The 18,853-nt window shown below is 40.2% G+C and overlaps 1 protein-coding gene across 11 annotated transcripts in view; it reads right to left on the bottom strand.

Moving 5' to 3' along the window:
• The window catches only part of COBL (cordon-bleu WH2 repeat protein), a 334,049-nt gene that overhangs the window by 121,709 nt on the left and 193,487 nt on the right, over positions 1 to 18,853 (bottom strand). For all 11 annotated transcript variants that reach the window (XM_077119329.1, XM_077119324.1, XM_077119326.1 and 8 more), the window contains one exon: positions 11,459 to 11,641. In XM_077119329.1, coding sequence (XP_076975444.1) covers positions 11,459 to 11,641 — 183 coding nt within the window. The remainder of the gene's footprint in view (positions 1 to 11,458; positions 11,642 to 18,853) is intronic.

The raw sequence follows: 18,853 nt of genomic DNA on the forward strand, positions 1-18,853 counted from the left end.
GATTTTTTTCCTTAAAATATAGTGTTCAGACATGCACTTACTCAAGGTAAGCAGCATGTCAAGTGCCCACCCCCCATCCCCTTTGCCTGACCATCATAAATTTGTTGGTAGAGGTTAAGGTTGCTATAAACTTTTCACTTTTCAGGGTTACAACTTATTGCCAGCACTGCCAAAACTGGTGGCGCAGATATTTATTCAAGCACCTCCATTCCTACACTTGGAGCTGGAGATCCTCTTTTCCAGGGTCTAGAGTATGGGGGGAACAGAAGTGACAGATGGAGACCACTGAAGACCCCGACTCAGCCCAGATCATCAACACCTCCCAATATCATCTCATTAGAGGGTACCCATCAGGCCAGCTTATTAAGTCACTTTGGACTCGACTCTGCCACCCTGTTATTCTGCCATCCATCTACTTAAACTTCCATCTCATCAGCACATGACCCAAGTCCCTGATTGAAAACAAGGTAAATCTCCCTGTATATGTCACATTCATTTATCAAAACAGAAGACAAAGCTATTAGTCTTATATGATTTGATCATTGAGTACACATTTATCTGTTCATAAAATGTTTACTGAGGGTCCACTGTGTGCCAGGCATCGTGCTTGTGGCTGGGGACAACAGAGAACAATCCATTGTCCCAGGTCTGGGATTCAGCCAAGCAAATGGGCAACTGGAAGCCCTGTGTCAAGGCCATGGGGGTGGGTAAAGGCAGGTCGGATCTGTTTGAAGGCTGTGACTGGTGGACCCTGTGCATATACTGGAGCAGTAGTGACCTATTAAAGACTATTCTGAGAAGAGCTAAAAAATCAGAAGTAAACTCTACAGACACAGAACTAGAAAGTCAAAAATGCTTTAAAACACTCATGATCACATTTTCTTGAAATAGCTCATTATACTGATGGATAGGGACAAGTGGGCAGGTGAAGAGAGGGGCTCAAGTCCCCTCCTGTGTGATGCTGGCCATCTACCACCCAAACCAGAGAATGGTGGCTTAAGGAATAATTCTGTTTTTCTCTAGAGGGGGCTCAAAGAAACACGGAACAAATCTAGAGGACCTTGGACCTTAAGGCAAAAGGTGCAGTTGGGAAAGTGCATCTTCTTTTGACAGGGATTCTCTTGCTGCATCCTGCTTTGGAAAAATAAAAAGTGGGGAGGGGGTATTGTCGGCGAGATAGCACTTGGCAATTCCTTTTTTCAACTAAGACTTTGAATTTTCCAGAGAAAGAAATCCATTCACAATAGGTCCTAAAAACACAAAAACAAACATGTAAAAGAAGCCAAGAGGTCTTTCAGAGTACAAGTCTGTAAGAGGAAGCCTCTTTTCCTGTTAAAAGGAAGAGGAAAACGTATCGGGTTGTGTTTTAGAATGATGAGAATTTTTTTTTTACTTCAGTGTAGCCTGCAAGAGGAAAAGGAGCCATTTGAATCCACGCAACTCTACTGGGGTAAAGATGTGTTGTTAAGCTATCCACCTCTGACAAAACACAACTTCCTAATGCCATGCATTGTTCTTGATGTCCCCAGGAGGGGCAGGTCCTATAAGATGAAAAGGAAACCCAGGATTCCCACAATAGTCCAAAACATTCAGTTCTGTTATGCAACTTTACAGTGAAGGAAGTGGAAAGAGTTCTGCCATCGTGGAAAGAACATCCCCCGCAGCTAATTTATGTTGAGAGGGAGGCCAAAGTTTATTTAATTTGAAGTCTATTCAAACTCTAAGATGAGTCCCTGGACACACATGAAACCTCATTTTGACACTGACACGTTATTTTCTAAGTTTTGCATTCATCTTCTACAGTCATAGAATAAAGTATTCCATGCTTGAAATCCAGATTCATTTGTCTTTTCCCCTTTTGCAGGTAAAGAAGGAAGGGTGCTCGGCCCTGTGGTTGGGAGGGATGACAGGCAGTGGGGAGTGCTCAGCAGCACTGGAGGAAGCAGAGCTGTTGTACTGGGTCTCTGCAGTCCCTGGAGAACTGCTGGTCTCTGACTGCAGCTCAGCCTGACCTGAAATGCAGCACCCTCAACTGAAGAAGGGACTCAGGATTGCTCAACCCCCTGGCATCTTTGTGTGGCTTAACTTAAACAATACAGGTAAATACATTTTACAAATGGTCTTTCCAAAAAATGAGGCATATGTTAGTTTAAAGAAACCCAGTTACAGGGGATTAGAAGGCCAAACTGAGAGCAGAGTATTTAACGGGACATCCAGAGAACAAAACAGTTAAAAATGAGGTTGCAGGAAAGTATCAAGTGCAGAGAGAGAGAGACAAGTCAGTGAAGGGTGGGAGCCAGGAAGGGTGAGGAGGAGAGAAAGAGATGGAGGAGGAGGAGAGGGAGAGGAGGAGAGTGAGTTTGAGCAGAGGAGGATCTGCAGGGTTGAGGAGGCAGGGATGAGGGGTTCAGTTTGGGGCATGGATGGGAACATCCAAGGACAGCTCTGCTGCAGGTAGGGAAAAGGGGCTGGAGCCCAGGAGGAAGTCTGGGTTGGAATGCAGCCCACAGGTTCCTGGGCAAATAGGAGTCCATATAAGGGTCAGGGATTTCACTGTTCAAAGCCCTCTAACTCAAGGCCATAGTTTAGGTTCACCTTTGAGACTTGTGCTTGCTACAGAGATGAAGCTCCATAATTGGCTGGTGGATTCTTTTTGAGTGGGAGGTCTGTGAGAGCTGATGACAGTGCACAGAGAGGTCGCTCAATGTCAGGCACTCTCCTGGAGGTTAGGCACACAGTGAAATAGGTGTGAGTCACAAGGCATGTGAAGGCAAGCGAAACACACTTTATGCCAAGCGCCACTGCATTCTCCACCGCTTGTTAATGCAAACTCTAATGACGAGAATTTAGTATAACACATTCCCCTGAGGCAGAATTAGACCCAACTTATGACTTTTCAAATTAAGATGGAGGCACACTCCACTACGTTTTCTGCTCAGATGATGTTCTGTGAAGTTCCTTAGCAAATAGCAAGGAACATAAGAGCTTTTTGCTCTACTAATGCTTCCTAAAGAACCACCCCATTTTATCATCAAATTGCATGAGGTGATGTTATGGACTGAACTGTCTTCCAAAAAGATAGGATGGAGTTCTACTATGTAGGGCCTCAGAATGTGACCTTACTTGGAAACTGGGTCATTTCAAATGGAACAAATTAACACGAGGTTATACTATAGTACAGTGAATGCTTAAACCAATATGACAGTAGAAGGAAGCACAGATAGAGGGGTATGCCATCAGCGATGTGAGGCAGAGAATGCCATGGATTGCCAGGAGAAGAGCATGGAGCCATTTATCCCTTAACAACTTCAGAGGGAGCATGGCCCTGCCAATTCTTGCATCCAGACTTCTGTTTTCCAGAGCAGGGACAAGATACATTTTCTTGCTTTAAGCCACCCAGTTTGTGGCACTTTGTTACTATAGCCCTAGGTAACCAGACAGTGGCTATGCCCATTTTACAGATGAAAAAATGGAAATAAGGTTTATTGATGTGCAATTCCCTAAGTGTCAAGGACTCTGCCCACATTTGCCAGTCTGTCTGCCTCCCTGAGGCTGTCAGGGCAGACCTGTATGCTTGCAGAGGCTCAGCGAGAGGGTTTGTTGGTAACACCTAACCCATTGCCACTCTTGCTTTACTAAAAGAGGAGATGTAGACACATTCACACTCCATCTTCTGAGGGCTGGTCCTCCCCCAGAACCTCTCTCAATGGGCGGCAGAAGCTCTGCTTTCCATGGCACAAACCCAACACCGTTGTATGCCTTTCCACTCCTATCTGTCTCGATGTAGTCTCAACCGGCACTACTCCTTATGTCTAGTCCAATCAGGTGACTGGCTAGCATTGGGATCTGAGAGAAGGCTGTATGTTCTATAGCTCATTTACAGCTACATGTATCTTTTCCCTTAGTCACAAACAAATATTACAAGTATTGGCCAAAGTTGTCACCACTTACTCCCTAAATTCTAAGTCGTCTCCATGACTGAAGCTATTGCATGAGCTATTTGCATGTAAGTTCTGAAATCAGCGTTTTTCAGATAGAAAGGATCAATATATATGTGCTTAATAAGTGAATCAGGCATAGATAAAGCAGATTACTACACTCACTAATGTGACAGCAAGCTATAAGCAAATAAAGAGGTAAGAGTCCCTGTCCTCAGAGCCACCCAAGCAAGACAAAAGAACAAGGGCATGAGCACAGAAGGTCATCGCAATGTAACTTGGTCAACAAGTGAATGCTGAGGGGCCAGCTGAGGGAGTCACATGTGAACAGAGACTGATGCATCAAAGAACATGAAGGGGACATGTGGAGAGAAAGTTTCTCTCACTGGGGAAGCAGTACAGAGAAAAGCCCTGAGGTCAGAGCTGCAGCCAGGCTGGACCACAGAGGCCTTGGGGAATGAGGTAAGAACTCTGACTATATTCAAGTATGATGGGAGTTCCCAGAGGTTCTGAGGAACGACATGACCTGATTTCTGTTTGGTTAAGTGTCACTGTTGCAACTGTGTGGAGAACAGTCTGCGGACTGAGGCTACTACAATTAAGGTGTGACCCACCTCATTCAGGATGGGTCTTAGTCCTCCTACAGTCCTTTATAAACAGAATAAATACAAAGAGAGAGAGAGAAAGCCATGAAAGCAACAAACCAAAATCAATGAAATCCAGAAGAGAAGAGAGGGAAGAGCAGATGCTGCCATGCCCTTGCTATGTTGCAGAGGAGCCAAGGATTGCTGGCAGCCAGTCTTTGGGAAGAAAGCATTGCCTTGATGGTGCCTTGATTTGGACATTTTCCTGGCCTCAAAACCACAAGTGAATAAATTCCCACTGTTTCGCCTGACCCATTCATGGCATTTGCTTTGAGCAGCTTAGGAATCTAAAGCAACACTTGCTGTCCCTGCACTGCTGCCTGGGGGCTCTTCAATACAAGGGCTGCTGGGGTGCACCTCCCCTTAGGGTGGTCTCTCTGAATCCAGTGCTGTGGGCTGCATGGAAATATCATGAAGATGCCCAGAATGGCTAAAGATACATCACGTCCTGAAACATACTTTAAGTTTGTCTATGATCCAAAGGAAACTTTGCTTCTTGACAAAACGTATCTTTGGGCGTCCAGTCAGAACAACCTTATGATTTCCTGTAATAGTCTTGTTACCTACGTCTCATGGCAGTACAGGAAATGGCACTTCATGTAGTTATACTTTCAATTAAATTTGGAACACATGCAGACTATCTTAATTAATGATGCAGGATGAAATGCTGTATATTTATATATAGATAATCTGCTGAGATATTAAAGTAATGAATATCAATTCATGTTATCCAGTATAAGGCCTTCTTCACAGAAGCTGTTCAATGAGTATTTATTGAATACATTAAAATTTTTTACATAGAAAAATCCATTTGGGGTGATAGAAATAACCGATCACCACCCAAGCCACCAACATCTCTCATTTGGGTAGCCAACATCACCAGTTAATTTTGTCCCAGTGCAATACACTTGAGGGAATGTGCAAATATAATTATTATGTTGGGATTCTGTGGTGCTGAGCATAAAGAATGCAACAATTCAAACAATACAGAATAACGAACAACCTGAATCATTTAAAAATGTTATTTAATTACTTTGTAATTATAATAGAGGATCTATAGTTAGTATCTGGCATAAAAGCAGGAGCATGATAAATAAATATTGACTGGTTACATTAGTGAATAGCCTTTTTATTACATATTTGTGAAAAATGATAATTAAAAGTAGGTAACACATTTCTTAATAACTTTCCACTGATTACCAATTTTTAACCACAAATTTGAAATGAAATGTTTTGTATACATGCAATAGTTGTACAAATGAAGATGATTTATAACAATGATGATCTATAATTTTTGTTTCAATCTTGAGTAGATAAACTAAGTCACCTAAGCAAGTATTTCTTGACAATATACTATTCTCATTCCATTTAAATAGAGAACCCCAGGACTTAAAGCACTCCTCTATAATTCTTCAAACACGTGGAATAGTGAGTGGGGTATTTGCAGTGTGGCCAAGTGAAGATGCTGATTTGAAAGACAGAGAGGATAGTGGTATTGTTTAACAAAAAATGAGCCTGTTTCAGGGGATTGGAGATTTTGTATAAGACTGCTTGGTTTTGTAGCAATAGGCGATTCTGATTTTCAATGTAATCGACCTCCTGGTTAATGCAGAGCCTGGCTGGGGCCACAATGCCTTCACCTGCCTTCACCTGACCATTGCAAAGCCCTCCATGCCTTGGACCCATTGGTGGTCCCATCCCTTCCACAGGACAGTGGCTGACTCAGCTTTCACTCCTCTATACAGAATGAACATTGTGGGGGATTGTGGTGGTTTGGGGCTGTATGCATCCCAGAAAAAGCCTAATGCATTTCTGTGGGTGTGAATCCAATATAAGTAGGATCTTCTGATAAGGTTACTTCAGTTAAGATGTGGGCCATCTGAATAGTATGAGTCTGAATCCTATCACTGGACTCCTTTATAAGAGGAATGAAATTCATACAAAGAGAAGGCCACAGGAGCAAGAAGCTAAAAATCAGTGGAACTCAAAAGAGAATGGGGAGGCCAGGAGAAGGCTACCATGTGACAGAGAAGCCAAGGACCAAGGACTTCCTATAGCCAGCTCTAGAACAACAGTCTTCAGGAAGAAAGCATTGCCTTGATGATGCCTTGATTTGGACTTTCTTTTAGCCTCAAAAAATGAGAGCTAGTAAACTTCCATTGTTTAACCTGGTTCATTCATGGTATTTGCTTAAGCAGCTCAGGAAACTAAAACAGGGGTTGAATCATGCCCTCCTCTAAGAGATTCAAGTCCTAAGCCCCATCCTGTGGGTGTGAATCCATTTGTAATTAAGACCTTTGAAGATGCTATTATTAGTTAAGATTTACACTCATTTGTGAATAGGATCTTCAAAGATCCTATTTAGATGAGACCAAATTGAATCAGGGTGGGCCTTAAATTCGTATAAATGGAGTCTTCTAAGCAGAGGAAGTTTGGATACAGTCAGAGTGAGTAGAAACCAGAAGTCATCAGAAACCAGAGGAGCAGACACAATGAGGGAGAGATTGCTATGTATTGAGTGATTGCTGGAACTCTACAGACTCCAGGAGAAAGCAAGTCGAGGTTGGTCTTATAGCCTCCAAAACCACGAGACAATAGATCCCTCTTGTCTAAGCCAAGCAGTGGTATTTGTCACAACAGTGCTGTGTGGAAGGAGCACATACAAGAAAAGGGAGCTACAGAAATTTGGGTAACTTGCCCAAGGTCATGTTACAAGTCATGACAGACCTGGGATGTGAACCGAGGAAAGTGGCATGTGAGCCCATGCCTACAACACTAAAACACATGCATGTCGATGCTGACTTATCATTCCCATTTTACAGATGAGGAAACAGAGAACCATAGATGAGTAGAGCTCAAGGATGCCAGCCTGTTATCTTAATACTTCCCCCTTGCTGATACCAGGACAGCAGAAATGGGAAAAGTGTGGGGTTGAGCCAGAAGCAAACTAGAGGCAAACAAATTCTACTTGGGATCAAGATGCCAAAGACTTGATTTAGAAGGGAACTCTGGCCCAAAAGCAGGTGCAACAAACAAGAATTCTCAGCAGTGAATCTGAGCCAAGGACAAAGGAAGAGTGCTCTAAGACAGGGCAGGGTGGAGTGAGGACAGCATGGGACTTAGAAGATGAAAAAGAGAAATGCTGCCTAGAGCAGACAGTTCTTTAGAACCCTCAGAAAAGTATTCCCAGTGTCTCAGAGAGAAGTGAAAGCTGGTATCTGAGCCCCACCTATATATTTTTATATTAACATACAGCTTTAGCCCTCAGTTAACTTTATTGTTATAATAATTCCTGGTGTCCAAGAGAGAAGAGAATGCTAATATTTCAGCCCCACCCTATACTCTTTTATTTTAATATATAGCTTCAGCCCTTTAACGCTATGGTTATACTAATTAAATAAAATTATATTATTCCACAGCATGGGTTCATTCATTTTCAGGTACCCTCTCTGTTGAAGAATCTCTTTGGAAAAATTAAAAACATTTGCACTGAGTGAACTCTCTCTCACATTTGATTAATCAAAATCCTGAGTGGGAGGGTCAGGGAGGTAGCAGTCTCTGGAGCAGCAGTGGTTCTCAAAGTGGGGTTCCCCCAAGCAGCAGCAGCGACAGCATCATCTGGAAACTTGGGAAATAAGTAAATTCTCAGACCCCACCCTAGAGCTACTAAATCAGAAAAACTGGAGGTGGGACTCAGTAACTTATTTCAAGAAGTCATTTGGATGATTCTGATGCTCACTCAAGTTTGAGAAACACTGCCTTAGCATATCATACCTTCATAGAATACAACGTATTATTTCTGTCTGAATGGTCCACATAATTAAAAATATATTCCCAGTACAGTGGGAACAGAAGTGAAGGTTTAACACAAAAGAGTAACTCTGTCACCCTCCTGAAGTGTAATGTGCCCCTTACCAATTTCTCGGCTAACAGACAGATTTGCACAAGGACACCATTCATTTATTTAATTGGCTCTAACATCTTTGGAAAAATCTCTGTGAAAAATACTTTTAGAAATAACAAATACTAATGGTCAAATCGTGAGGTGCATAATCAGGTAACACATACTAACGGCAAAGATTTTTATTTTTAAGTTTCAGATGAACTTGAAGATGGCTGAAATTATTTCATATTCAGTAAATATTTAATTCCTAAGTGTTTTAAAATATGAAAACTTAAGCACTCTAACTTTCTTATAAATGAGTCATGTCCTTGAAAATAAACCATTTCTCCTTATTCAGGATCTTGGTGTTAGTAACAGTTGTATATAAATAAGATTTTCCAAATAAACATCTTATCTTTTTATGGAAGGAAGTTCATGAAGAAGGAATTGACGTTTTTCCCCAACAACGACGACAATACAGTTTGGGGTTTACTTCCCAGAAATTAGTAAATAACAAAATACCTTTCATTAAAAAAAAAATAGAAAAGAAAAAGCATGCTCAGAGCAAATGCTTAAATCTAATCCATATGCCACTCATATGCTTAAAAAAGAGATGGTTTTAGTGAGCCAATTTCTCCGCTCATTCTGTGCCAAATAAAACAGCTTTCGGTGAAAAACTTTTACTGCCTCAGAGGAAACTGTTCATTCTACAGGGTACAAAGTACTATTTATTTTTCATTCAGATTTCCCAGTTCTCTACTTACTGTACATTTTCTCAGTGGACCAGACTTTACTCACTGTGGACAATCCCATTAAAATTAGGAAAAAAAAAAATTCTTCTCCAGAGGGAAGATATTTTTAAAATATTGATGTAGTTCAGCTGCTATATTCTATAGCATTAGAAAAATGCAACTCTTACTAAAAAAATATTTTTAAAAAAAAGCTTAAGTAAGGCCAAGCCTGGAATTCATACTTTCTACCACTAAAGGAATAGCTATCCACACCAAAAGCACAAGACATTCCCAGTGGGAAATCAGTGAGAAAATGCTAATGCTGTCAATATGGTCTGCATGTTATGTTCAAAATCTGTTAGTTAACATTTAAAATCCAAGAAAATTAAAGAAATACATGGGGAATGATTGCTTAATGGATACAAAGATTCAGTGTGAGGTGATGAAAAGTTTGGGGAATGGATGTTGGTGATGGAAGCACAACATTATGAATGTAATATTATAGAATCGCACATTTAAAAGTTGTTAAAATGGGAAATTGCGAGCTGTATACGTTCCCACAGTAAAAAGTTTAAGTGATTATAAAATAAAAATTTAAAAAGACACTGTTAGCAATCACAAGAAATAGCATCATATTCAATTTGAATCATTTAATCCTACAAATGTATGACAAAATGATGTTACATTTGTGCCTAGATTTCTCTTTATCCAAATACAGCTAAAACATCATGGACAATTCAAAGTAAGTTAAGGGTTTTAGAAAATGCTTAAAAAACACAAAATCAAAATATTTTCTTCTAAAATATCTTGTACAGGCTTTTCAGTCAGGTTTCTTGGGATATGAATGAAAAGATCTGTGGATGGGACCTAGGTGGTTTCTGAGTCTCCAGAAGGACAGAAAAAGATGACAGATCTATAAAGATAGATGGACAGACAGACTGACAATCAGACTAATGAGGATGTCAGGTTAATGAGATATCCACTAGGCTGATAAAGAGATCCACTAATAATGTAACTTCTAACTAAGAACCTAGAACCAAGCCTCAAATTTGGCAGAAACAGATTTGGCTTTTAGTTCAGTTTAGGGAGAAGTTATTTAATAAATAACCAAAAAGGAGTTCAGATATAAAGCCCAGCAGAATGTGATACTATCAGGCTTCATGAGGAAGTGGCAGGTTGAGTGACACCAAGGCAAAAGGAAAGAATCAAGAAAAAAACTCATGTCAGAGAATAAATGGACTTCAAATGTGCTTTATATAAACGTTAATGTTCATTTTGTGAGCTCTCTGCAGGAAGGTGAGATTCAAGTCAATCACAGACATCTCAGTTTAAGGAAGAATAAGTAATACAGCCTCCTCTTCCTGCTACAGGGTAGATCTAATATCTTAGAATTTGGGTGGGGCAGGGCCATGCTTCTGGGGCATAGCCTGATTTGCCCTGGGGACCTCAGCCTCAAGGGAGACAAAAGCATGAACAGATCCTGACCTGCCAGTGATGTCCTTACCACTCTCAGCCCAATAAGGATGGATTCAGAAAAATAAAACCTCATTTTGCCTATTTTACAGTGTCATATTCTGAGCCATGAAAAGAGGGGTTACTGTCAAAGAGGGTCATACCCACTGGAAAGTGAAAGTCTGATATTTCAAATAATATGAAGGTAGATGAAGGAAAGAAGCCCAAATGTACACCACAAAAGTGACTCAGCTCCTGAGGACAAAAGGTAGCTTGCTCTCAGTCAACACATAATGGCTTAATTACTTTCAAAGACAGTAATTTACCCTGAGGATAAACACTGAATAAAAGGACCCTTCTTAAATATCAGGCCCCACAAAATAGATATCATATTATATAGAGAGTAACTTAATATGCAAGAATATTCTCAGGTTTCCTATGAATCTGAATTATTGGGGGGCATCTAAATTCTATTATATATCACCCCTTTACAAACTCCAGATTTCTTAAGCCGCCATTACCCATGCAGTCTGACCGTCAAGCAATCACGATCATGCCCCAAATTTCAATGATAAGAATAAAACAAATGTTAAACAAGTGTAAGTCATTTAGTACTAAAGATACAAAAATAGGCAGAGTGGCATCTAGTTTTTATTTCTAAAATAAAAAAACATTTAAATAGTTGCCCTTTACATTCTAATTGCTAAAGCCACAAGCCTGAGGGATTATGGGATTTGAAGGCAACTTGTAGAGATGCAACTAGTTTATTTAAAAAGTGCATTGATTATGAAAGTCCCTCTTTTCCCCTACCTTTTCAGATGCCTTGTCTTGCACAGGTGACACTGTATTTGCCAAGGAAGGAGGAAGAGGGGCTCGGCGCTTCTTCATCTCCGACTTCACAGATATCCCCGAGACGTTGCTGAGCGAGAGGGACGGACCCAACTTAATGGAACGTGAATTCACAGACGGGGAGTTGGGCGTTGTTAAACAGCCCTTCATGGGGAAGAGACAAACATAAACCTCATCAGTATGAGACTTCTATTTGTATGAATGGTCATACATGAAAACAAACTGCCAAAGCATCCAACTAGCATTGTAATATTACCTACTTTCTTTGATAGGCTTGAATAACCTGAGAAGAACCTACATTTTCACGTTCTTGAGAAGACACCACAAGCCAGGTTACTGTTGTAAAGTTTCTTTTCTTAATCATGAAGGAAACAGTAGACTCTTTAAACCTCTAAGAACGCCTTCCAGGTAGAATCATTCAATACTTTTGACCAACCTGCAGATGTGAATTGGTGTCTTTAAAACTAATCTGTTGGGCGGCCACGGTGGCTCAGCAGGCAAGAATGCTCGCCTGCCATGCCAGAGGACCCAGGTTCGATTCTCGGTGCCTACCCATGTTAAAACAAGCAAACAAACAGAAACACACTAATCTGTTGTCAGTCAACTCAAACACTGACACGTGGAAGGAACAGATCAAGAACTACATATTTAGAAATACTTCACCTGCTACCAGCAAGGGGTTTAAGATTAGAATAGTGAGAAGTTATGAACTTCTAATTATTAGAAGCTATGAACAAATGACTGCGTAATATAAACAACACACCATGAATGACTGAATGAGCACCACACACAATTCTTGGTGATAGCTATCTAATAAACTGGGAATAAATGCAACCCGACACATTAATTAATTGCTCCCAAGGAGCAATTTCTATAACAGAGGAGCAAGTTATAGGGTATATATACATTTAAATTTTTTTTCTCCTTAGACTCCGCTTAACAGAATCCTAAAAAAGCTTAGTGCAGAAAGAGTGTTTAGAAAATTATCACTCTAATTTCAAATTTTTTTTTGTAAAGAAACAGAGGCCACAGCCAAGCCCAGTACTTCTTCTCCTCTCTTGATTGATTTTTCTACAGAGCACATGCAACCCCAGATATATCCCACACTTAGAGTCAGTGGAGTATAAGGGTTAATTCCACAGATTCTGGAAACACACTGCCTGGGTTTCATCCCTGGCTTTGTCACTTACTAGCTGCATGAACTTGGGCAAGTTTCTTCCTTTCTGTGTCTCAGTTTATCTCCTATATAACTGGGATAAATGAGTAAGACCTATGTCACCACGTTATCATGTGAACTAGGTACCACACATAAAGGGCTTTAAAGAGTTCTGTATTAGTTATGAATAATATATATTTATTTATTTACCATTTTCTCCTCCATTAAAATGTGAGCAGAAGACAGTGGTGATCATTGCCCATTTTTATCCACTGCCATATTCCCAGGTACTAGCACAATTTGGCTTATAGAAGGCCCTTGTGTAAACATTTGCTGGAAAGAACAAATGGATGGGCGAGCTGTGGGACAATTCTGTTTTGTGCTTTACATAATGAATTCCTGTGTGAAATGTCATTTGAAGACCTGGTTCTACATATTTAAAAAATATTTAAAGGAAAACTATCATATTAAGCGTCAATCTAGGATTTCTTGAGCTTAGACATAATTTTGATTATTTTCTGCCAATTATACCATTATTCAGTTTCCTGAGAAAATGGAGACTCATATTATTGCACTTAAATATTAAAACCACAGGATAGGACAATCCATAAAGGGTATTTTTCTTTTACGTCAGCTCATGCTTCCTTTTGAGAAACTGAAGGCCAATCATATTCAACGCCTTGGCTGTCAGATACAAAGTTCCCATGTTTGGTTTATACAATGTCTCGGTTCATCAAATACAGGTGAAAGGATCGTTCAGAAAGTAGTCTGACTCCCAGAAATCTCAGGAATGCCAATTTAGGCTCTCATGAAAAAATGTAAAGCATTCCTCTCAATTCTGGAGTCCTGGAGACAGGGTACTTATTACCAAGAAATTAAGCCAATGCATAATGTTAAATATTTTCCTCTATTTTACATCTACTTCCACAGCAAGCCTGAAGACCCAAAGAGACAGAGCATGAATTTAAAGAAGCAAGGTCCAGATGACAAAATGAAGGAAATGAAAAAAAAAAAAAACAAAAACTGAAAGGGCTTTGCATATCCAGGATCTTGAGCTGTGGAGCTGTTTCACGTGATAGCTGGTGAGCTTAAATAGCCCCAAATTCAGGAAGCAATGCAAACTCCATCTTTCCTCATCAGCAGACTTATTAGATCGTAGCTGGAAGCATAGACTCTGGGATCTTCCAAGTTGCTCAGTTTCTTTATAAATATTATTTGCTGACACTGATGCTACAGACACTCATAGATGTTTGCTACAACTTGTGAAATACAATGGAGAACTATATTCACGCCGACTTTGTTATCTCTGGATTATCCATGCCACCATTTGGCATCTGGAACCACAATGAATGTGACAATGCAATTTCGCAACCCAATGTCTAATTGCTTTTCTTCACTCCACCCTGTCTAGACATGGAACTTCCAATTCTTCTTCTCACCACAACTATGCATGCCTGGCTAATCACTCAACACTGCTATGGATTTACCTCTGTCCTTCAATTGCCCTGAGCATTGACAAGGCTTTGTGCAGACTATTCCCTTAAAAGCACTTCTCTGACATCAACACGAGTCTCTCCTTAAGGTAAGGAATGGAACAACGGTTCTCCTAAGGAAATGTGGTTCCTGGACCCACGAACACAGGACCAGATGTCCCAGTAAGACCCAACCTCATCTCTAAAATGGGAGAGATTCCATATACTTCAAAGCGGATAAACACATTAAATAAGACAATTTACCTGAAGCCTCTGCCATATTTCCGGCACAGTAGATGAGAACACATGTCCAATGAATGCAGTTTCATTCTTTATTAAATGTTTTTGGCCCATGCCAGGTACCTCTGTGAAGTCCAACATCCATCAGCTGTGGACAATGGGCTTTTCACAATCCCTTATATGAGTCTCTGGAACTTAAGTGAATTTTCACAGAAAGGGTGATTTGTACCCCAAATCTGCTTTATTTAGCCCCAATCACTTTTTGCCGCAACACACACACACCCAAGCAGGCTGAGTTCATGGCCCAATAAAGTTTGGTCCACCAAATCCAAACGCGAATTGTATTATGTAACAGTGTTTCTCAACCTTCAACCCATGAGTAGGCGTAAACATCTTAATGCCCAGAGAATATCTGCGGTTTAACGCCTACCTTCCTTCTTTCCCCACTCCTGGGATTTCTGCACAGAATTTAGGAAACAATCTGCGGAATAATTTGGGTGGAAAACAACAATAAATACTGGTTGTCCTTTAACACAATGACTCTGAACAACATTAAATATAATAGAAAGCCAAGGTTTTTGTCCATACAGTGGGAGTCAAAACAGCCTGACCCATGTCCTATTTTCCTGGGTTCCTTGGGTTTATTCCTGCTACAAAGCAACATTGAAAATTCTGTGACATCAGTCTCACTCTCTTTAAGCCCAACTCTGTAAGTGAAATCATTGCCCTCTCCCCTATGTGGGACATGACATCCAGGGGTGAAAGTCTCCTTGGCAGCATGAGAGATGACTTCCGGAGATGAGTCTGGCCCTGGTACCATGGGATCAACAATTCCATCCTGACCAAAAGAGGGGACAGAAGTGTAACAAATAAAGTATCAGAAGCTGAAAGAGTTCAAATAGAGTCAAGAGGCTATACTTGGAGGTCACTTTTGCGCAAGGTTCAGTTAGACCTTGTTACCTATCATAACTTGCCAAACCCCTACCAAAACTATTCTTGCCAATCTTAAAGAATACCTAGGGCAATATATAAGATCTTACAAAGGTTCCATGCACTAGGGTGACTTTCCAGAAACCTATAACCTCCAGATGGGTCCCTGGACCAGACAGGTCTTGAAATGCAGAGCGGCCAGCCTCTCTAGAACATTAACTAGTTCCAAACCCCTACCCCTTATTATTGACACCCTCTTCCAACATGAAAAAGTTAGAATGGGCATAGCCCAAATACCTCTAAAGAGTGGAAGAAAGCTCAAAGATGATAGTGGAGTTATACAGAGAAGATAGGATTTAACAAAGAAGTATGATTGCTAAATTATTAAATTGATGTTTCCTTTAGTCTCCGGTATCTTAGCACAGCTAGAAGTAAAAACCTAAAATTGTAGAAGTGTAATCCATACCAAACTCTGAAATCTGTTCTACAACTAATTGTTGTGAAGTGCTCTGAAATTTATTGCTTTTTTGTATATATGTTATTTTTCACAAAAAAGAAAAAATATATTTCTTCTAGCCTCCAATGTTTTGGAACAGCTAGAAGGAAAAATCTGAAATAGTGGAATGTAACCCACAACAAATTCTAAATCTGTTCTGTCTCTTCTTATTGAAGTGTGCTTTGACAACGATTGCTTTTCTTTCTTTGTTTTGTATATATATTATATTTAACAATAGAAAACATTAAAAAAAAATCCATGAGGGATAGACCACCACTGCTTTCCTGTAGGAGGGACTGGGTTTCCTGTTCCCTGTCCAAATTGGTCAATTTTTAAAATATGAAATCCTTTTCATATAGGGGAGGGGTTCATGCCTTTCCTTAAATTGGCACTAAAATCTACAGATTTTGGCTATCTTGATCTTCTTGGCTATTCTTAAGAGTTTCTCCTTTAAGTACAGCTTTCACAGGAGGTGCCTCTCGATAATTCAGTTAAGCAAACCAATGAATAACAAGAGAAAAAGGAACATAGCAAATACAGCTTTTCCCTATAAGGCTTCCTGGGACTTGGGTGTGTCGGATGTAAATCCTCACCAGAAATGCTGCTATCAGCTGGAGTGGAAATCACATCCAGTGTTGCCCTACCTGAGATAATACAAAAAACTCTGTGTATCTACAGCCCTGCTGATGGCTGATTTATTCATTCATTCATTCATTTATAAATGATGGCATTTATTCATTCACTCATTTGTTACATACAAAATGTCAATAATTTGATCATATCACAAATACATCCTGGAGCAGGGAAACAGGAAACAATTTCAGGATCTGAGTGTCAGTTCAAAACGAGGCCAGTTTTATCTGTGTTGGTTGATATTGTTATGAGTGTATAATTTTAAGTAAAAAATATATAACTAATGACTAATTATTTGAAATCTCAGGAAGCCTTAATTTCCTAATATTTGATTTTTATTGTAACACTGAAATAGTGTAGTGTCAGTAGGAACAAGGAACCAACGGCACACATTCCAGCCAACAACTGGAGTTTCATTAAAGGATGCCATCCCCCCACCCCCACTGACTTATAAAGGCAGAGCCTAAGATACCACAGGGATGATGGATGACATGCCAGCTTCGGACCCTTTGGCTTCACCTATGGAATTTGGCTCTCTTCTTAAACCAGTTAGAAACGTATGCAGGCACGAGGTTCTCTGAACCAGCACTAAGGCAGAGGGGCCCTTGCCCACATCAGCTCCGGTGCTCCATATAACCACGAATGAAGGCTACCGGAGGCTGGTTTTTCCTAGAATAACTGTGGGGTTCATAGGAACTGCAAAGAACAAGGGTTTTTTTCCCCCCTTATTTATTAACTTATAAATGATCAGACAAGAAACCAGACAAGGTATGATTTTCAAGTGAAGATACACTGCCATGTTTTTCTTCCCCTTTACTGATAGGCATCAGAACAAAAGTTAGCTTTCTAAACACAGAACTTTATACAACCTAAGGATGGAATCTCTGTCCATACAAATAGTAAGGAGCTCTGTGAATGACTATAATAAAATGCTTCTAGAGGCAATTGGGCAAATGCTGTACTTGAAACTTTTCTGTTTAAGATCAAATGCTTCCTTTAAAAAATAAAGATGGATACATTCATTTTGTTCCCACTTCTCAAAACCGACCATTCTGTCAAATAAGACTATATTGTGAGAACAAATCATATAGTCAAGTCTAACAAAACATTTACATTTGACATGGCTAATGAGGAATGCAGATAATTGATTTATTTATAGGTTAAGGAAAATATTTTGGCTACCAGTAAGTGTAGTGTATAAAAGCAATCAACAAGCCTATTAGTACAGACTGTTTTAATTTAGATCAGATGGTTTTAGGATGGCACAATGTTTTAGAATTCCTCTAATATATCACTCTAGTTTTAATGGTGAGAAAAATTAAGGCCCAAGGGGACTATCTCAGGCTTCGCTCAGCTCCCTTAGCAATAAAAATATACTAGAATTAGGTTCCCTGAATCTGTCAGCAGCCCTGCTCTCCTTATACCCTTCTGTCTCCTTCTGAAAAAGTATGGAATACTTTTTGTTGCATGCTTTGTCGAAGAATCAAGTGGGAGAGAAAATTCAGTTCAGAACCTGTTATCCATATCACTCTTTCTTCTAATACATGTTCTGGCAGGGATCCAAGGCAGGACCATATGTTATAAACCAGATCAGGCAGACAGACACCATTATCCTTCTACAAACATAGAGATCCGCTGAGCAGAGCAGCCCAGATCTATCAAAGCTCCTGACATTTTCTGGTGAGAAAGGAGAGAATATTGCTTTCCATTCCATGGTTGCCAGGACGATCAGGGCCACGAGGTCAGGAAAAGTTCCTTTCCAGGGAGGGTGTTCTCTTGCCTGTACTTTCTTATCCTTAGACAGCAGCCTTCCGGGTTGTGCTGGTTTGAAAGGAAGTATGCCCCCTAAGAAAAGCCATGTTTTGATATAAATCCCATTTCTAAAAGGTAGACTAATCCTTATTCAATACTGTATATTTGAAACCGTAATGAGATCATCTCCCTGGTTGATGTGATTTAGTTAAGAATTGTTGTTAAACTGGATTAGGGGATGACATGTCTCCACCCATTTGAGTGGGTCTTGATTAGTTTCTGAAGTCCTATAAAAGGAGAATGAGAGACTCAGAGCAGAGAATGCTGCAGCACCACGAAGTGGAGAGTCCATTGGAGATGAAGAAGGAAAATGCCTCCCGGGTAGCTTCATGAAACCAGAAGCCAGGAGAGTAAGCTAGCAGATGATGCCATATTTGCCATGTGCCCTTCCAGCTGAGAGAGAAGCCCTGACTGTGTTTGCCATGTGCCTTTCCAGATGAGAGAGAAACCCTGAACTTCATTGGCCTTCTTGAACCAAGGTATCTTTCCCTGGATGCCTTTGATTGGACTTTATTTCTATAGACTTGTTTTAATTCTCGGCCTTAGAACTGTAAACTAGCAACTCATTAAATTCCCCTTGTTAAAAGCCATTCCGTTTCTGGTATATTGCATTCCAG

This window comes from Tamandua tetradactyla, chromosome 1 (assembly GCF_023851605.1).
Source record: "Tamandua tetradactyla isolate mTamTet1 chromosome 1, mTamTet1.pri, whole genome shotgun sequence".
Lineage (NCBI taxonomy): Eukaryota > Metazoa > Chordata > Mammalia > Pilosa > Myrmecophagidae > Tamandua > Tamandua tetradactyla.